The 22,006-nt window shown below is 44.9% G+C and overlaps 1 protein-coding gene across 1 annotated transcript; it reads right to left on the bottom strand.

Annotated features, from left to right (window-relative positions):
- Window positions 1-173: 173 nt before the first annotated feature.
- Window positions 174-18,353, bottom strand: UBE2A (ubiquitin conjugating enzyme E2 A). The gene is made up of 6 exons (XM_040406248.1): window positions 18,115-18,353; window positions 17,909-17,989; window positions 12,278-12,303; window positions 5,345-5,434; window positions 2,185-2,273; window positions 174-2,091 (listed from the first exon to the last, which is right to left on the bottom strand). Exons 1-6 carry the CDS (start codon window positions 18,156-18,158, stop codon window positions 1,963-1,965), a joined length of 459 nt encoding a protein of 152 aa, XP_040262182.1. The 5' UTR covers window positions 18,159-18,353; the 3' UTR covers window positions 174-1,962.
- Window positions 18,354-22,006: the final 3,653 nt, after the last annotated feature.

Here is a 22,006-nt window from a genome sequence, read left to right on the forward strand (position 1 = left end):
CCACTCCCCTCTCAGATTTAGAGGGTACACACTCCAGCAGGACCTCCACTGGTTTTAGGGACAACTACAGTACCACACAGAATATCAAATGCGTAGCTTGTGCATCAGGCTTACTAGAACATGGCTCTAATATAGAACAGAGAAGAAGCAGAAGAATCACAGATCATTGTGTTCCATAGGTAGGTTACTTATTTTTTTATTTACAAGTTTAGAATGTACAGTTTTACATGGGTTACTTGTAGAAACTGAAAACTTGCCATTAGAAAACAAAGTGGAGGATCTGAAAAACCTTGTATGTAATCTCAAACTCCATAACAACCCAAATCTGCACTGTTACGTTATAGGCCATTAATAGGGGCATCCGCTAAAAGGACACTAAGAAAAGTAGGCCTTTAAGGCTACCTGCACATGAGTGCAGGTTTACAAACAGAAAATCCATACTAATGTGATTCAGCACCAAAATCAGCATGTGTTAATTGCGATTTTTGTGTGGATTTGCTGCAGATCTCACCATTGCATTGAAAAATCCGCACAAAAGAACCAAAGAATTGACATGCTGAGGGCTTCAAAACCCACACAGAACAAAAAAACAAAGTGTGCATGAGTTATGAAATCGCTCACTTTGCTGATTCTGTATTATTTTGCGGTTTATCTGCACATGAAGCTGCATGGAAAAACTGCACGTAATCCACAACGTCCGCAGGTAGCCTAAGTGGCCGTCCATTCTCTAGTTATTGATGACCCTTCAGATAGGTCATCAATGCCTGATCAGTGGGGGTCAGACACCCACACCTGGCAGAAATAACACTGTGTAGTGACCGTGTCAGGTTGCTATCGTAGTCAAGGATCAGTAACCTTCTTACTCGAGCTGGTGGGAAACTACAACTCCCAGCATGCAAAAACGCTTGGCTGTTCTAACTCCCATGAAAGTTAATAGAACATTCTGGGAGTGTCAAAGGTTGCTGATCCCTGCCCTACACAGTGGATGGAGCCATCTGCAACCAGCACCATTCACTGTGTTATTTCCAGAGGTGGCTAAGAACTGTTATTTTTTTCTGGGGGTCATTAATCTGATAATGACCTATCGTACATCATCAATATCTAGAGCCTGTACAAACCCTTTAAGTTTCAATGTAATTTAGATATTCCTCACAAGTGTGACTTCATGTGTTACCAGCCACTTCCCATGGACTTCACTTCAGGAACATTTAGTAATAAAGGCATGGATTCCAACTGCACGCCAAAATACACTGGAGAGTATTAATGAAAATAAAAGCTGCAACCCCACTGGTTTCTATGAGAAATGCCTCCACCTTTCCCTGCATTGATAAGTCTCCAGTTTAGGACCACCTTCAAACTGCACAGAGTCCATGCAAACCTGTGGTAACACATGAATGCCCTTGTGCAGGAGAGCTACATGAAAACTGAGGGGGATGGGGAGGACATTTTAAATATTTCACCAACTGGAGAAACAGACAGAGAAGCGTGTTCTTTCTGATATACAAAGAGGCAACACGGAATGAAATTAAGAACAATGTTTTACCCAACCAGGATGTCAAGAAATTCATTTAAAATATAAAGCAAGATTTAAAAAAAAAAACCTGCACAGGAGCGGTGTTACTAGGCTGACGTGCTCGTCTGTTGGCAGACGTCAGTCCGTATTCGGCAAACACAGGTGGCTGGATGAGAGAAGAGAAACCTTTTGCAAGTAACCCATGTACGGTACATTTGTTTTCAACACGAATGCTCTCAGGTGTCCAAGGGGGAGGGAGAAAAGCATCAGCTCGGGCTAAGGAAGTCAGTGACAGCACAACAGCCATTTTTGCAGTTGATGTACATTTAAAGATTCTAGCAAGAGGAAGATCACTCAAACACTTCAGATGTGTGTATATATATTGTATAATATATACGCACACATACACTTTTCCTCTTGTTCAGAGTGTTCATTTACAAGGGCCAGTGTCAACAGTCACGCCAACTCTGTTCCACTATTGCGGAAACCCTTTTTTCATATTCGCGCTTGTTTTCTTGGTACAGTTGCGCTGCCTGGCTGTTTGCTGGACTGTTTGGATTTGGTTCATCCAGCAGTGACTACAAAGAGAGGGAAAAAATAAATAAATTATATATAAAATTACATTTGTCCCATACCGTCCACATACAAGGCACGCCATCAACTGCACCTACCTGTATAGAGGTTAGTATTGAAGATACATCATATGTTGGACTCCAACGATTCTGAAGAATGTCCAGACATATACTGCCATCAGCGTATACTGAGGGGGGAGGACAAAAAATAAAAGACGAGCTGTCACCGACAGTCATATCTAGGACACTACAGTCTAAATTCAAACTGATGAAACTGAATCACTGAGCAAAACATCAACACAAAGTAATCATTATATCATATCACACATGAAATGGTTTGTCCTATCCAGGACATTTATAGCATATGTTATGGGTATGGCATACATGTCCGATAGAAGCAGGTCCCAGAGTTGGCACCCACATCTATCCCCAGAACAGGACCCGGTCACACCCTCGCAGGAAACAAAGAGGTGGTTGTCCGTGCTCAGATTTCTCTATTCACTTCAATAGCAGTTGCAAAAATAGCTGAGCGCTCCAACATATCCTTAAAGGGGTTGTATAGGGCTAGTACAGGGCTGGCCAACCTGCGGCTCTCCAGCTGTTGCAAAACTACAATTCCCACCTTGCCCTGCTGTAGGCTGAAAGCTGTAAGCAGTGTAGGCATGCTGGGAGTTGTAGTCTTGCAACAGCTGAAGAGCCACAGGTTGGCCATTCCTGGGCTAGTATATTGAGAACCTATCCTTGTCATCAATATCAGATCGGCTGAGGTCTGACTCGTAGGACCCCCTGCCAATAAGCTGTTTATAGAGGCCCTGAGCACTGCACTGTTGTAAAGGGAACCCATCCCATTGAACATGGTGTTTGAGCTGCAGGTAGAATGTTATAGAGCAGGAGGAGCTGAGCACATTGATCTATAGTGATCAGTGATTGACAGCTATATACACAGTCATAGACAGAAGGCTGTCCATCCCCGCTAGGACCGGCTCCCAGTCCAGAACGAGCAGGAACTTAAATGCATGAAATACAGCTTACACTGAATCTATTCCTTTAATGGGTCCAGACATTATGAAATAAGTAGGGGGTTGCGAATGGCATAGTTAATGGATGTAATATCGCTTACTAGTGTGTCCATCTGGTGCTCCGTTCTCCCGCTGTGGCCCCAGTTCACTTTTCCCGCCTGATATGCTAATGCATAGCATCAGTACAGGGAGGAGGAGACTGCCCTGTTTCTCAAAGGGCGTCTCCTTCTCCCTGGCTGTAGTGCGGTCTAATAGCAGCAGAGAGCGTCACAGGGAGAAGGTGAGGTTTTTTTTCTCCCTGGCTGTGACGCTCTCTGCTGTGTGGACCGCACTACAGCCAGGAAGAAGGGGCCACAGCAGGGGAACGGAGCCCCAGACAGACAAACTAGTAAGTGATATTACATCAATGAATTATGCCCTACACAATCCCCTACTTATTTCATAATGTCTGGAACCATAAAAGGCCCTTTTTAAATACCTCTTTGCCGGGTACTCCCTGCTGATGCTGCCACCCTGCCTGTTTTTTTGTGGGGTTTTTTTTAATCGCTTGTACACCTGCTGTGCCCCCCCCCCCCCTCCCTGCTGTTTTCCCACCCAGTATGTTAATAATGAGCATCTGTACAGGGAGGAGGAGGAGACGCCAGGGTTTCTCGATGGGCGTCTGGACCTCTCTACAGCCAGGGAGAAGGAGACGAGAAACCCTACAAACAGAAAAGACCGCAGCACTCCCAGGTCTTCAAGCCATTCTGATTTATTCACCAGATTGATAATTATTCGACCTTACATGGTCTTTTTCAAGCATCTAGTGAGGTGTGCATACAATGAAGTAAATACCCTCCCAATAAGTCCCCTGGTTACCCGCATCACCATTATGTGAATTCCAGACAACTCATTATCATATAGAGAATCAACATACAAATCCTGTCTCATCAATAAGTCAGTGTGGATTAACCTAATCCTATCTAATAAAATTGCTTACTGTGTCTTTCATGAATATTGGGGATCCCTGTGGGCATATCGCTGGTGCATGCGCAATAAGAAAGTTGGAGGAACGACTTTGCTCATCGCTCCCTGTACGTGCAAGCGCATTGGCGCCCCTGACACGCCAGGCCTAGTAAGCTCCAGCACAAGCGTACGTCGCGCGCCTCTATTCTATTATAGGGATGCAGGACGGAGCGCGCCCCTTTTTCTACACAGGACCAGAAGCGATATGCCCACAGGGATCCCCAATATTAATGAAAGACACAGTAAGCAATTTTATTAGATAGGATTAGGTTAATCCACACTGACGTATTGATGAGACAGGATTTGTATGTTGATTCTCTATATGATGAGTTGTCTGGAATTCACACAATAGTGATGCGGGTAACCAGGGGGACTTATTGGGAGGGTATTTACATCATTGTATGCACAACTCACTAGATGCTTGAAAAAGACCATGTAAGGTCGAAACGTTGCACTATTTGGTGAATAAATCAGAATGGCTTGAAGACCTGGGAGTGCTGCAGTCTTTTCCACATTTGTGAAATTTGGGGGTACTACGGACTGGTACCCATCATTGCCGGCACCACCACAATACTGGCTGAAGGAACAGACCTGTAAGTGCTGCTACAATCTCCTTTGTTTTAGGACATTGAGAAACCCTGGCGTTCCCTTCTTCCTGTACAGATGCTCAGTATTAACATACTGGGTGGGAAAACAGCGGGGCGTACAATCGATATAAAAAAAATAAAATAAAACTCAATGAAAGGTAATGTAAACTCCTCTTTAAAGCTATACATGAACCTTCTCTGCTGCCTGCAATTCAGACATCACGTTCAATGTGACAGGTTCCCTTAAACCGCATGCTGTCTAGCTTGTAGTGGTAGTACGGTGCTCATCCCATTCACTAGAATGGGAAACCACTACGATCTAGACAGTATGCAGTAAAAAGGCCGTAGTGCTCACACGATTCAGCAGATTGGAGAGGGTCCCAGGAGTCAGACCCCACTGATCAGATATGATCAGCTATACCTAAGGGTAGGTTAATGTACTAACGCTTCACAACCCCTTTCAAATGAAATAAAGCATATCCTTAATTTCACCCACTTATCAGTAATTTACATGCTAACGTCTATAGAGGTAAACATTTAGTTCATCCAGCTTACAGTGCACAGCAGAGCCCCACTACGGCAGCCCCCCGTGTACACATTGTCAGCTACAGAAACCCAGAAGGGAGCAGGATCTAAGTTTCTACTTACCATTTGGATGAAACATTTTTGATACAAATCGAACTGTGGGTGGTTTATTTGGATATTCTTCTGTGAATTCTATCGTGAGTTTAAATGTTCCTAAAAATAAAAAATCAGAAATAATAATTCAATTTGTATAATGTGATAGAATTGGTGGCAACTGGAAAACCTCCTTCCCTGAAGACAAGCCCTGTCTGCACCCTGCCTTTATAAGGCCTCTTTCACACAGACGAGTTTTCCGCGCGGGTGCAAGGCGCGAGGTGAACGCATTGCACCCGCACTGACCCTGGACCCATTCATTTCTATGGGATTGTGCACATAAGCGGTGATTTTCACGCATCACTTGTGCGTTGCATTAAAATCGCAGCATGCTCTATATTGTGTGTTTTCCACGCAACGCAGGCCCCATAGAAGTGAATGGAGCTGCGTGAAAATCGCAAGCAAGTGCGGATGCGGTGCGATTTTCACGCACGGTTGCTAGGAGACGATCGGGATGGGGACCCGATCATTATTATTTTCCCTTATAACATGGTTATAATGGAAAATAATTGCATTCTTAATACAGAATGCATAGTACAATAGGGCTGGAGGGGTTAAAAATAAATATAATAATAATTTAAATTCACCTTAATCCACTTGTTCACGCAGCCCGGCTTCTCTTCTGTCTTCATCTTTGCTCTGCAGTAGGAAAAGGACCTGTGGTGACGTCACTGCGCTCATCACATGGTCCATCACCATGGTAATGGATCATGTGATGAGCGCAGTGACGTCACCACAGGTACTTTTCCTCACAGATGAAGACCGAAGAGAAGCCGGGCTGCGCAAACAAGTGGATTAAGGGGAGTTAAAAATTATTTTTTATTTTATTTTTAACCCCTCCAGCCCTATTTTACTAAGCATTCTGTATTAAGAATGCTATTATTTTCCCTTATAACCATGTTATAAGGGAAAATAATACAATCTACACAACACCTAACCCAAACTTCTGTGAAGAAGTCCGGGTTCGGGTACCAAACATGGCGATTTTTCTCACGCGCGTGCAAAACACATTACAATGTTTTGCACTCGCGCAGAAAAATCGCACATTTTCCCGCGACACATCCGCATCTCATCCGGCCCAAAAACATGACGCCCGTGTGAAAGAGGCCTTAGGGTAGATGCTGCTGTCTGATTCAGATTAAGAAGGAGGTGGGGGATCCCTTTTTTGGGCTGCTGCTATACAACTGGCACAGTCCACACAGAGAATATGGCAGTATTTAACCCTTTCTACCCCGGGCCAGTTTTCGCCCTCCTGCCCAGGCCAATTTTTGCAAATCCAACATGTGTCACTTTATGTGGTAATAACGCTTTTACTTATCCAGGCCGTTCTGAGATTTTTTTTGTCACATATTGTACTTCATGACATTGGTAAATTTGAATCAAAATATTTCATTTAAAAAAAAATAAAAAATAAAAAAAAATTACCGAAGGTTTTGAAAAATTCGCAAATTTCCAAACTTCTATTTCTATTTTTATAATAGATAGTAATGACTCCAACAATATTAATTATTTTACATTCCCCATATGTCTACTTCATGTTTGGATCATTGTGTGTTTTTGGGGATGTTAGAAGACTTAGAAGTTTAGAAGCAAATCTTGAAATTTTTCAGAAATTTACAAAAACCCAATTTTTAGGGACCACTTCAGGTCTGAAGTCACTTTGTGAGGCTTACATAATAGAAACCACCCAAAAATGATCCCATTCTATAAACTACAGCCCTCAAGGTATTCAAAACTGATTTTACAAACTTTGTTAACCCTTTAGGTGTTGCACAAGAGTTATTGGCAAATGGGGATGAAATTAGAGAATTTCATTTTTTTGCCTAATTTTCCATTTTAACCCATTTTTTCCACTAACAAAGCAAGGGTTAACAGCCAAACAAGACTATCTTTATTGCCCTGACTCTGCCGTTTACAGAAACACCCCATATGTGGCCGTAAACTACTGTATGGGCACACAGTAGGGCGTAGAGGGAAAGGTGCGCCGTATGGTTTTTGGAAGCCAGATTTTGCTGGACTGGTTTTTTGACACCATGTCCCATTTGAAGCCCCCCTGATGCACCCCTAGAGTAGAAACTCCATAAAAGTGACCCCATCTAAGAAACTAAACCCCGCAAGGTATTCAAAACTGATTTTACAAACTTTGTTAACCCTTTAGGTGTTGCACAAGATTTAATGGAAAATAGAGATACAATTTCAAAATTTCACTTTTTTGGCAGATTTTCTATTTTAATATTTTTTTTCCAGTTACAAAGCAAGGGTTAACAGCCAAACAAAACTCATTATTTATGGCCCCGATTCTGTAGTTTACAGAAACACCCCATATGTGGTCGTAAACGGCTGTACAGGCACACGGCAGGGCGCAGAAGGAAAGGAATGCCATACGGTTTTTGGAAGGCAGATTTTGCTGGACTGGTTTTTTTGACACCATGTCCCATTTGAAGCCCCCCTGATGCACCCCTAGAGTAGAAACTCCAAAAAAGTGACCCCATTTTAGAAACTACGGGTTAGGGTGGCAGTTTTGTTGGTACTAGTTTAGGGTACATATGATTTTTGGTTGCTCTATATTACACTTTTTTGTGCGGCAAGGTAACAAGAAATAGATTTTTTGGCACGTTTTTATTTTTTGTCATTTACAACATTCATCTGACAGGTTAGATCATGTGGTAATTTTATAGAGCAGGTTGTCACGGACGTGGCGATACCTAATATGTATACAATTTTTATTTATGTAAGTTTTACACAATGATTTCATTTTTAAAACAAAAAAAAATGTTTTAGTGTCTCCATAGTCTAAGAGCCATAGTTTTTGGGCGATTATCTTAAGTAGGGTCTAATTTTTTGCGGGATGAGATGACGGTTTGATTGGCACTATTTAGGGGTGCATATGACTTTTTGATCGCTTGCTATTACACTTTTTGTGACGCAAGATGACAAAAAATGCCTTTTTTTACACCGTTTTTATTTTTTTACGGTGGTCACCTGAGGGGTTAGGTCATGTGATATTTTTATAGAGCCGGTCGATACGGACGCGTCGATACCTAATATATAATTTTTTTTTATTTATTTAAGTTTTACACAATGATTTCATTTTTGAAACAAAAAAATCATGTTTTAGTGTTTCCATAGTCTAAGAGCCATAGTTTTTTCAGTTTTTGGGCGATTATCTTGGGTAGGGTATGATTTTTGCGGGATGAGATGACGGTTTGATTGGTACTATTTTGGCGTACATGCGACTTTTTTGATCACTTTTATTACCTTTTTTGGGGAAGTAAGGTGGGCAAAATTTCAATTTTCTCATAGTTTTTATTTTTATGGCGTTCACCGTGCGGGGAAAGTAACATGACCGTTTTATAGATCAGGTCGTTACGGACGCGGCGATACCTAATATGTGTAGTGTATTTTATTCAGTGATAAATGTGTTTTTTTTTTTAATCTTAACTTTTTTCATTTTTTTTTCAATTTTTTTAACCCAGACTCACTTGGTTCTTGAAGATCCAGTGGGTCTGATGTCTATATAATACAGTACATAGGGTACTGTACTGTATTTTACTTACACTTTGTCTGAACAGATCTATGCCTTTAGCATAGATCTGTTCAGCACCATGGACAGCAGGATGCCTGAGAAGGCGTCCTGTTGCCATGGGAACCTTCCCCGCCTGCTCAGTTGTAGCCACAACTGCGCAGATGGGGAAGGGTAAGGACGGGGCTGTCTCCCTCTCCCATCGGGGGGCTGCAAAGGCACAGCAGCCCCTCCTGATGGGAGAGGGAGGGTGCTCCCGAGCTGTTAACCTTTTCCATACAGCGGTCCGTACGGACCGCTGTATGGAAAGGGTTAAATGGCTGACATCGCATCACCGATGTCAGCAGTTTATACCAGGGTGTCAGCAATGTGCTGACACCCTGGTATAACCACTGTCCACCGGGGGGGGGGTTTAATAAAACTTTATTTCGGGCATTTTAAAGTTTGATCCGCGGGGATCAGAATTGGCTAAAAGCGCAGCAAACCGCAGGTCTGAATTTACCAGCGGTTTGCTGCAATCGACGATACGGGGGGGGGGGGGGGGGGGGGGGGGTCGTCGTTGTGACAGGATGCCGGCTGAATGATTTCAGCCGGCATCCCGTTCGTATTAACCCCCGGGGCGCCGCAATCTTATTTTAAACCCATGCCGTACCGATACGTCCTAAGTCCTTAAGGGGTTAAGGACCAGCTCAGGTCTGGTGTCATTTTGTGAAGCTTACATAATATAAACCACCCAAAATGACCCCATTTTAGAAACTACAGCCCTCAAGAGATTCAAAACTGATTTTACATACTTATATCATCTCTTTAAGATTAATGAAAATGGAGATGAAATTTCAGAATGTCACTTTTTTGGCAGATTTTAAATTTTAATCCATTTTTTCCGCTAACAAAGCAAGGGTTAACACTTCAGCCAAACAAAATGCTATATTTATTGCCCTGATTCTGTAGTTTACATAATCACCCCATATGTGATCGTAAACTGCTGTACAGGTACACAGCAGGGTGCAGAAGGAAAGGAACACCATATGGTTTTTGTAAGGCAAATTTCACTGGGATAATTTTATGTTGCCATGTCACATTTGAAACCCCCCCCCCCCCCCCCCCCCCATAGAATAGAAACTCCAAAAAAAAAACATTTTGGAAACTACGGGATAAGGTGGCAGTTTTGTTGGGACTATTTTAGGGTACATATGATTTTTGGTTGCTCTATATAACACTTTTTGTGAGGCAAGGTAATAAAAAAATTTTAAAAAAATAGCTGTGTTGGCACAATTTTTATTTACAATGTTCATCTGATTCCACATGAGTGTCTCCATATTCTGAAAGACATAGTTTTAAAAAAAAAAAATTGGGCGACTGTCTTATGTAGGGACTCATTTTTTTCGGTATGAGATGACTGTTTGATTGGTACTATTTTAGGGTGCACATGACTTTTTGATCACTTGGTATTACACTTTGTGATGTAAGGTGACAACAAAATGGCTTTTTTGACACTTTTTTTTACGGTGTTCAACTGAGGAGTTAGGTCAAGTGATATTTTTTTATACAGCAAGTCGTTTACACAATAACAGCAAGTTTTACACAATAACAGCATTTTTGAAACAGAAAAAAAAAAGCCATAGTTTTTTTATATTTTTGGGCGATCGTCTTAGGTAGGGTCTCATTTTTTGCGGGATGAGATGATGGTTTGATTGGTATCATTTTGGGGTGCGTATGGCTTTTTGATCACTTGCTATTACACTTTTTGGGATGGAAGGTGACAAATAAATGGCTTTTTGACAGTTAATTTTATTTTTTTATTCTGTTCACCTGAGGGGTTAGGTCATGTGATATTTTAATAGATGTGGCGATACTTAATATTTTTGAAAAACTTTATTCTTTTAACCTTTTTTTGTCCCACTCTGGGACTTCAACTTTTGAGGGGTCTGATCCCCTTTACAATGCATCACAATACTTCTGTATTGTAATGCATTGGCTGTAAGTTTATTACACCTTGTAATACACTTCAGCCTGCTTGCCTGTGAGATCCAGGAGATTGGATCTCACAGATTGTCATGGAAGGCAGCCCCCATGGAAGCTCTCTCCCTCTCTGCACATGCCGCGGTCTGTGCTGACCGTGGCACACCAATGCCGGCGCATACAGCAGGAGTCCGGCTATCAGTGAGCTCCTGCACCCACCTGATCAGCCCGCTGTAGTAGTACTGCGCTGGCCGTTAAGTCACATCCCCCTGCACCGTACCATTACGGCGCTGGGCGTGAAGGGGTTAAAGTGTCGCTTGGCCCACAATCTAGTCAGAACCTGTCAGCTTCAACTTTATCCACATTCTCAAGACACAGATGGGGTTAAAACAGCGGTAGAATCTGGGAACTATTGGCTTTGTGCCCCATTGTATCGTCACGCCCCTTCTCACCCCATCACAATGGTGCCAACATTAACACATCATGCCCACCCTCTTCACTACAACGCATACAGAGTCTGTAGACCATAGCCATGTATGTCCTGTGTGGATTCAGACTTGGACAGGATGTACTAACAGGAGCACACCTGGCTTCTCCTGCCTGTGCCCCCTTCTGAAACCTCTGCCACAGATGTGCTATGCCAGGCTTTAGTGGAGCGGAGCAAGGACAGGCAGGGGCACCGATTTGCTATCCTAGCCTAGCTCTTGGCACAGCACATCGGTGAAGGGTATCATGCACCAATGTTCTGTGGCAGAGGTTTCAGTGGAGGGCACAGGCTGGAGTAGTGAGGTGTGCTTTAAAAACTATACCGTGGGTCCAACCGCTGGCGGTCACAAGAACAGGGGCAGTGCTCCCCATCTGAAAAGAGTGACGGACATGTTCATGTTTGGCTTCTGTGCCTTCTATCCACGGACTATGTCACCATTTCCTACCACTCTGGAGAACTGATGCAATACAGGACTATGATGACCAGTACGTAACAGTAGTGGCCCTCCTGATGAAATCACTGAGCGGCTGCTGCAATTTTACGTGCTCTCCTATGCCAATATCCAACAGCACCACTTCCACTTAAAGTAGCAGTTCATTGATGGGGACAAATCAGAAACTTCACAAACTGACCTGTGGTAAAGGAGGTGTTTAGGTCACTGGGCTCTTCAGTATGACCCATTCTTTTCCCAATGTTTATCTATGGAGACTGCATGGCAATGTGCCTGATTTTACACAACTGTTTGCATTAATTGAGACTGAAATACCTGGTCTTGTAGATGACCACATATAGGCTGGGTTTCCACAAGGTGGGGTAGCCAGTGGTTGTGGTAGTGGCGGGGGGCCCTTTTTAATAGGGTACACCTGTCCAACTATTTCATTAGATGCAATTTGAGGTAAATAAATATTTAACAGAGGCATCATTCACTTACCATCTTCAAAGGGCGTTCCTTCTGGTCTGCGGGAGAGAAGAAAAAAAAATTATGATAGAGGAAAGTAATTACTGTATAAGTTTTATACTTCTGATGCAGTAAGTTAGAAATTTAGAACCCCCAAAAGGACCCTCCTCCAGCTTTATGACCCCTTATAGTCTGTGGGATATCAAAGTTTTATCTACTAAATTTTCAATAATTGACAAAAGTTCTTTCTACCCCTTCCTATGCATCGATGAACAAAGCGGTCACCTATGAGTTTTTGAATGTGGATACAGGCCTGGTTCAGACAAGCACATACACATTTTCTGGATTTTCACGTAGGTACACTAGTAGATAAGGAACTGTGGTGGGAGGGGCAGGAAGTGACAATTAGGAAACATTCCATCCTCGCCGTAGGACGGTCCCTAGTTACCACAGACCCGGAAGTACAACACACACAGACAAGCCAATAGGGAAATCAGGACTGATCAGAGCTAGGGCTTATGCACATGGCCCCAATGCACGGGCAGCATTCATGCGGATTCCGCAGACGGATCCAGACCCATTCAACTTGGATGGGTCCCTGATCTATCCGCACAGCAAAAAAATAGAACATGTTCTATTTTTTTGCGGTGCTGAGGCTTGGAGAGAAACTGAGTGCTTCCGTGGGGTTCTGTTCCTCCGCACCTTCCGGATTGAATCCGTGATGCGGTGAGCACCTGGCTGGTGCCCACATATTGTGGACCCTCTGTTTGCGAGCTGCAATACGGGCACAGCTGGGCAATGAACTTGTGCCATTGTATGTGGTTACCTTGAAGGGTTTTGTTTTTCCAACTGTCAACCCACCCTTCTGTACCTGCTGGGGGACACATCACTGCTGAGGTCAGTAATTGGCTGCAGCAGCACGTTACTGTATACAGATGTCTCCCATGTGTCCCTCCTTTCTAACCCTTTGCTCCTCAAGTGTCCCTCCTTTGGACCTGGAATAATTTACTCACTTATATAGCGCTGATATATTCCGCAGCACTGTACAGAGATCATCACTCACTGTCCCCAGCGGAGCTCCTCTGCCTGTGTACTGACTTCTGCATGTTTCCTGGATTAAACCCTTCACTGTCTGACCCGGAGCTGCCCAAACTATCAAAGTGCACAATTTTTTTGCTTGCCCTAACTACAGTTTTGCCTGATCCCTTGATGAACCACAATGGTGCCTCTTGGCCTCCATGTGTCAGCAGCCACTTGAAAAGAGACTACGCCAAGGAGGTGGCAGCCTGGTGGTTCCCCTGAGGACGAGTCCACATCCCAGTAAGAGTGAAGACCAGATATTGGGAGGAAGTTGTAGAGATGATTAATAGTAAATTGACATTAAGAATTCAAAAAGATCCTAAGGTGTGTATTCTGGGGTATGTGTCTGAAATTGGAGGGAATGAACCGGTTAGGGTCGCTGTGGGGAGATTGCTATATGTGGCCAGGAAACTGATTGCTATGAGGTGGATCCAGGGAAGTCCGCCCACACTGAGTGAGTTTGAACGGAAGGTGCATGACATGCTGGTACTTGAAAAAGGGGTGTTTGTGAAGAGAGGGTGCCCTCAGAAGTTCGAAAAAATGTGGACTGAATGGTTATCTAATACCCACGTGGTTATATAGACATGTGATGGTCAAGACCAATGTTAGGGTTGGGGGGTTAGGGTAGGGTAAGGGGGGGAGGGAGTTTGGAAAGGTCAAGTTTTTGGTATTTTTTGCCCATAATATGTTTTAGCAAAGGTATATGTATTGTATGGATTCATGATAATACTGAGTGGTGATATACATATGAGTAATGTTGTTCACTGAATCCGCATTGTGGATAATGTAAAGAAAGAAAAAGTCAACGTATTGTATTATGTTATAATATGTATTTATTGTTTAATAAAAACGATTTGATTCAAAAAAAAAGAGTGAAGACCAGAGGGGCCACATAGATAATGCCCTTCAGAGTAGCCCCAAGACATAACTGTTCAAGTGACAACGCGGATCCATATCCGCTTTGTAACAGTATCCCTATGTGGGCATTAAAAATAATTGGGTGGCATGTATCCATCTGGAAGCTTACAGGACGAGGACCCAGGGAGCAGGAAAAGGAGGTGAGATTTTTTCCCCTCAACAGGTACAGCCCCTTTAGGAGACTTTTCCTATTAATGGAAGCCGACACTGAACAATTCTACAAGCTCCAACCACATTCAGTGTTGCTCTGGATTTTATATGCGTTCCCAGCACCGAGACGCTGCTAAATAATGTGTTTTGCGAGGGAAGAAACCCTGATGAATATTCATGAACAGCCATTAGTTTTAGAATTACAGAGGAGTACAGGACGAGTGTTATTTAAAAACCCCTCACAGTGCAAACCCTCCAAATTTACAGTAGCAGCAAAGTGCCTGACATTTTACCACGCGGTGTATATTTTACATCTGCAGCATGTCCATTTACGTTGCAGATTTCTGCTGCGGATTTTACCCTTTGTAATGGAGAGAATGAAATCCACAGCTAAATTTGCACCATTTTGTGGCAACTTTGCTGCAGAGGAATCCAGCAGTGGACCAGCCATAGCAGTAACCTTATTCTCCCAAACAATGCCACATTAGTAGTGCCTACTTTTTACAGATTTATATTATAAGGGTTTTCTGAGATATTTTTACTGATGACCTTATCCTCTGGATAGGTCATCAGTATCTGATCGGTGGGGGTCCAAAACCTGGGACCCCTTGTCGAACAGTAGCAGCGACACCTTCTCCCTGCTCAAGCACAGCGCCACCCTTTTGACAGTGGATGTACTTGGTACCGCAGCTCAGCCACATTCACTTCTAATAACAGCTGTGCCCCATAGGCCATGTGACAAAGCTGCAATAAGGCAGCAGAGCAAATGTGAGCGCTGGTGCCTTATCAAACAGCCGATTGTCGGGAGTCCCGGGTGTCGGTCCCCCACCGATCAGATACTGATGACATATTCAGAGGATAGTCATCAGTAAAAAGATCTCACAAACCCCCTTTAGAGCATTCAGTCATTTCTTCAGCATCCCACTGAGTGCACATAGATTTAAAGTACATATCTCAAGAGCTTTCTCATACAGACCATGGCACTACCATGCATGGCACCGATTACCGGATCAATCACTGGCAGACCTGACTACACTGCATGAACCTGCCATAATCATATCGTTTTCCTGTCTCGCAATGTCAATGTGCGTCATATTACATGTATGCGTCAGCACGCCGCAGTGTTTAAACAGAACTGGTCACCTCTCCTGACATGTCTGTTCTAGGAACTACCTGCATTCACCGTATAATAATCCTGGAACATCTATTATGATGACTGAATGTTGTGTCATTTCTCGTTTATTCCTACTTAAAGTTATGAATGACTAGCAGCTTGCAATAAATACCCATAAAAGTGTTACAAGTTGGGGAGGTGTCCCTGCATGGTCCGACTATCCAACTAGTGCTGCCAGTGTCGAGTGCCAGCTGGACCATCATAAATTTCTGTTAGGAATAACAGAGGAATGCCACAAGACGTTCCAGAAGTATTACAAGGGGAACGCAAGTACTTACTAAAACAGACATATCAGGAGAGGCGAGAGGTTCCCTTTAACAAAATAAGTAATAGTGCTCACGTTCTCAACTTTTAACTTTGCCAGTTTTTTTTTTTTACAAAGATAACACGTTTCGCTGCCAAAATATTGATCAGATTTTCATATGGTTATGTACTTTGCAGTCCTTTTATATGTGACCGGCTGGACAGGTCTTTCCCAGCACCGTCACCACTACATACAATGTGTGCGAGGACAGTCCTGTCAGGGGCCTTTGTGTTGTTTGGGCCATAACTGCACCCGTGTTTATTGGATTTTCATGCAGGTAGTGTAACAGACCCCCACCGGCAGCACCTACTGTTACTGAGCAGAGACCCAAACACATTCCTCCACTGACAGAAAGCAGAGCTTCCATACACACTGTTCTGGCCGTCGTCCACTTCTGCCAAATCCTCAGTTATATTCTGTTATCTGAACGTCAGAGAGGGAATGATTCCAGGGCGGCGACTACAGAGGAGGAATCCACTAGCGGACACAGGAGCCATGACAAGTGGCTGCAAGCAGATTTGCCCCATTGAAGGTGTCAGAGTGCACATCTGGGGTACGGCAAACGGAAATCCACTGTGCCTTCTCAAACAGCTGATTGGTGGGGGTCCCGGGTATCAGACCCCCACTGATCAGATAATGATGACCTATCCTGAGGATAGGTCATCAGTATAGTCTTGCAAAATCCCTTTAAAGTGATTCATCCAACCCCATAACATTTCTTAAAGGGACCCGTCATGGGCAATCGGGTCCTCATGCTGTTATCCAAGATGGTGGCAGGTTCCCAATGTTCCTCTTTTTTTTTTGCTGGTTGAGTCTGCAGAAAACAATGCTGCCTGTCTGTGCCCGTAGAGGGTCACGGGACGGAGCTGCCCTCCAGAGACGTCACCTCGCAGTGATGGATGCGTCCTGTGTCTGACGTAGGGGACCCCCTCCGAAACGCGCTACACAAGGGTTTTAATGTACCTGCTCTTGAAAAAAAATTAACCGCTGTGTTTTAACTCCGGAGGAACAGCGCCCGATCCATCCTGCTGTTTTCTTCTGGTATATCGCTGCCTGTGGGATGACATCCCTGTTCTGTCAGTGATTTTCACATTCCTATCCACAGACCATTGGTAGGAGATATTCTGGAAATTTTCGCCTAGCAGTTCGTGGACTACGGATAAAAAAAATAAAAAAAACCCACACAAGCGGACCAAACATGGATCCTCTACGGATGAGCCACTGACCATCTTGGCACCGACGTGTGAAAGACCTGAGGGATTTTGACAGGCAGTCTGCTATAACAGGCCTAGGAGCCATCACACAGCCCCTGGCAGCCATTGCAACCACAGCCCCGCAATTTTGCCACAGGGGCTTTGACTGGAGGACAGAGGAAGTCCACCCTCTGTGTCTAATGCCTCAGACGCCCTGGTCGCTACTAACCGCAGCATTTGAGGGGTTAAATGACCAGGATCAGAGTCGTCTCCAAACCCCGTCACTGTCACCCCACATGTATGATGAAGTGTGCCCAGTTGAGAACACACCCCATACATACCCCTAACGCATATTATGGCGTACGCGATTTTGTGTTAAGAGTTTAAAAACAGTCCACAAACGCCGTAGTGACTCCCGTCACTGACACTTCCTGGGCCTATGACTCCACTGCAACCAGTGATCAGATACTGGGTCCACACAGCATTGGAGCAGAGACCAGTGAGGGATCCGGCTCCGCCAGGGACTGGTATAGTCTGTGTCATGCCTTGTGGTATTTTACACCACCAAGTTACAAAACAAAAACCCCTCAAGATGTTAGAACCCCCCTTTAGACTGTATTCACACCTGCAGGAGGTTGTTAGGAGTAAACAGTACATGACGGAGCCGAGTGTTGCATCATCTTGTCCAGTAAAATTCCAGGTTCCCTAAGGGAAACCCAATGGACCCCATTAGAGTCCGCCTGGTCCGCCAGCATCGGTCATTTCCGCAGAACTGGTCTCTTGCGGCAGTTATACTGACTGTACGGCGGAAATAGAGTGTAGTTGGGGTTCTCCTTTAACCTTACCCAAATATAACAGCATTCCAGACCATGATGTTGTTTTCAGAGGGGGCGCCACTGACTCCTGCGGGGGGATCCTCTTGAAGCCTGTGAGAGACACCAAAAAACACAGCATGAGCCCCCGGGCCAAAGTCTCCCCCCAACACCCACCCTGCCATCCACCTCACCGGCTCCGTTCCACGGGGGAGACGCCATTTTAGCGTCCCACTTACCTTTTAAAGTCTCTCATAAGGCGCCGTCTCGCTGGAGTTGACATTTGTCGACGTTCCCGGAAATAAATAGAATAAAGGCTTAGAAAATAACGGGAAAGAAACGAAAACTCGACGTGTCCGCCGGATATTACAAGAGCTCCGCCCGTAGACACCCGAAGAAAGCACAACAAGGCCGGCGGCAGAAGCCTAACCTCTCTTCCGGGAGCTGCCGACCCTGGCGGAGGGATATAGTAGAGCACAGCGACGGAAAGAAAAACAAGTCCTGAGCTTCGGTTTGATCCATTTTTCATAGGGGTGACCGATTTTTACTTTGCTGGTTTCTAACTATTTTGGAAATACTATATCAGCTAAATATCCACTATAGCATGTGATCAAAAGTTTTATAATAAAGTAAAACATTAATAAGAGGCTATACTTAGTAAAACGATAACCTGATATCAATCGAGCAACTGTCGCTCCCTTGTTACACATTTGGTACGAGCCACACAGTGTTGTCACCTAAACAGCTGCTCCACCAACATGACGTCATTCGTCCCCGCCCATCAGGGATGATTGACGTTTTGTCTCGGTTGTCTCCTGCTGTGTGTACATTAAGTAACCCGGATGTCCAGGAGTTTAGTTATGGCTGTGATTTTTTGAGAAAGCCTAAGTACAGGGAGGTGTTCAGACGTCACCTTCTAACAGCTGTGAAGCCAGTCATATATTTTTGCACTGTTCACCTTATAAGCATTGAATTTGTCTATTGCCAGCATTTTCTTCAGCAGGGGAAATGCAGGGTTACATCACCCTTCACATAAATGGACTTCATGTCACAAATTGGCATCTTGAGTCCACCAAAATGGAGGAGGGGGATTACCTCTATGAAGTCCCCATGTCCTGTCAGTTTTCTCAGCAGTCACCTACATTTTGGGCCCCCTCTCCTCAGCACCCGATCACGGGGTGAGTTCACCCAGTTTTCAGTTTGGGACACAAACATAATTGAGCACCTGTCTGAGGCCTGGTGGGACAAGGGAACCTATACCTCCCTGTCAGTACGTTTTTTTGCGATGCGGGAGGCACGATGACATCATCACACCACCTGCAATGGTCAGGCGGCCTGCATCATGGGTGGACGTCCTGGGACTGGGGACAGCTGAGTATGATTATACAGAGTGTGCGTGCACTGAATACAGGGGGCACTATATAAAGGGGCACAGAGCCTGGCTCTATATGTAGTGTCCCACTAGGTAGGCGTGGGCACTACACAAGGGTCAATTGGTTTGCGTGTTACTTCTACTCACAAGGGACAGTGATCTTATATTTAACTATGCATTTAATGTATTTTCTATGTGCTTTTATATGCAATGTTTCCCCTGTGTTATGTGTAAGCAGGCCTATTACGGTGTAGTTAGGCATCCTAGACGCTAGAGGGAGATAGGGAGCCCCTAGTATAAATGTTCAGGCCCAGACAGGGAGGAGGGAGTTCAGAGTCAGGAGTCTGTGGAGATAGAAGTGAGAAGGCACCAGCCAGAGATCTGCTGAGGGCCTCCTCCTGACATGCAGCTTGATAGCCCTGGCTGCTAGCTTTGACCAGGAGGCCAGTAAGGAGAACCCTAGCCTGCCTGTAGTCCAAGTGAGCCTCAGTTAGCTCAGAAGACACCCCAGTAGAAGGACAGAACCTCCTGGGAGAAACCTGCAGTTACCCTCAAGCCAAGTAAGGATATTACCAGTCGGATAAGTATCCTGATGAGCAGAGGATCTATAAAGCAAAGCAAGTGCCAATACTGGAGGAAGATTATTTGAACCAGGGATTTAAAGGGTTTCTATCACTTCGTTTCACCTATTTAGCTTTCAGACACTAGCGATCCGCTAGTGTCTGCTTTATCTAACCATCCTAATATAAGAGCTTATTGTCCTGCCGTTTAGCTAAAAAAATAACTTATATAGATATGCAAATGAGCCTCTAGGTGCTATGGGGGCGTTATTAGCACCTAGAGGCTCCGTCTACCTTAACAAACTGCCGCCGCCCAGCGCGTCCCTCCAGCCCGCCCATCTCCTCCGGAATGCGATGCTCCTCGTATTCGGCGCATGCGCAGTGAATGTCTGATCGCTTCCCTGCTCAGACATCTCCACTGCGCCTGTTCCTCGGAGCACTATGACGTCATCGGCGCAGGCGCAGTGGAGATGTCTGAGCAGGGAAGCGATCAGACATTCACTGCGCATGCGCAGAACAGAGACGCGCACGGAGAGGATCGCTTCAGCTGGAGATGGGCGGGCTGGAGGGACGCGCTGGGCGGCGGCAGTTTGTTAAGGTAGACGGAGCCTCTAGGTGCTAATAACGCCCCCATAGCACCTAGAGGCTCATTTGCATATCTATATAAGTTATTTTTTTAGCTAAACGGCAGGACAATAAGCTCTTATATTAGGATGGTTAGATAAAGCAGACACTAGCGGATCGCTAGTGTCTAAAAGCTAAATAGGTGAAACGAAGTGATAGAAACCCTTTAAGCCAGCATTTAGGCATCCGGGCCTTGGGATTGAAACCAGACAGGAGTTCTAAAGAACAGTGTACACTATTTCTGAGGAGAAGGTACAACCTGATTCTGAGTGTGTTGTTGATTGCCCTCCATGTATCTTGCATGATTAATACCTGCCATCTTGTGAAATAAGCCTGCTTGTGAAGCATTTGATATAAGGGACTGCATTACCATCTTGATGTATAAAGTTGGACTGTTTTAAGTAAAGCAACGTTTGGTTCACTATACCACCTGTGTACCTCAATTATTGCTGCTGAAACCGGTGTGCCACCGTTACAGGCACTGGCGTCACGAATCTCAAAAGGGACCTTGCTTCAGGCACTCTAAACACCTGGAACATCCAGGGCACCTCACACTACATCAGGCCTGGTCCCTACATACAGAGTGTGCCCCAGAGGAACTTGTGTCTACCTCTCCTTCACTGCTGCATGCCTGCCCAGGGTTCTCCAATACAGTGAGTAGCCCTCGATTGCCCATAACCGTGACCTCACTATCGCAATACCCTGCGGGTCTGGCGTGCTGCATATATACAAGGTGTGTGGCACTATCTGTAGTGGAACCCTGTCGCGTAACCAAACAGCAGCTTACGTCCACATTTATGGCATTTCAGTAACCAGTAGAACCCGCCTAACATTGTAAAGGGCACGGTTTGTCTCAGATGGTACACGTTGGGCACAGTATACTGGGCACTGAAATGTCCTATCTGTGGAAAACTTGCAATTTTCACTTTGCACGGTCCACCGTGCATTAAATGGGTTATCCAATTTCTCAAACAGCCCCCCCCCCCTTCATGTGCCAGGCCCCTCACAGGTAATATACTTACCCAGTTCCCTGCGCCGCTCCTGGCACCGCCGCTGCTGCTTATCCCCGTACACGGATGAAAACATCCGGTGTCGGGGGGAGGAGCCAATGGCAGACGGGGACGAGCCTCCCTAGCGTCACCCGCGATACTAGGGAGGCTTGTCCTTGTCCCTGCCTGCCATTGGCTGCTCCCCCCCTCCCCGACACCGGATGTTTTCATCCATGTACAGGGAGAAGCAGTGGCGGGGAGCAGGAGCGGCGCAGGGAGCGGGGTAAGTATATTACCTGTGATGGGCCCGGCACATAAGGGGGACTGTTTGATAACCTCTTTAATTAATACCTTCCAAAATGGGGTCACTTCTCGGGGGTCCTATTTATTATTTCAGCCCATAGTCTCTACAGTTGTCAGCACAAGATGTGTAAATCCCCACAATGCACCTCAAACGCACATGGTGCTCTTTTAGGCCTCTTTCACACGAGCGTTACGGATTGTGTCAGGATCTGTTCAGGAAAAAACTGATGGTTTTACATGCACATTCAGTCAGTTTTGTCTGCAATTGCGATCAGTGTTTCAG

The sequence above is a fragment of the Bufo bufo genome, chromosome 8 (genome assembly GCF_905171765.1).
Source record: "Bufo bufo chromosome 8, aBufBuf1.1, whole genome shotgun sequence".
NCBI lineage: Eukaryota > Metazoa > Chordata > Amphibia > Anura > Bufonidae > Bufo > Bufo bufo.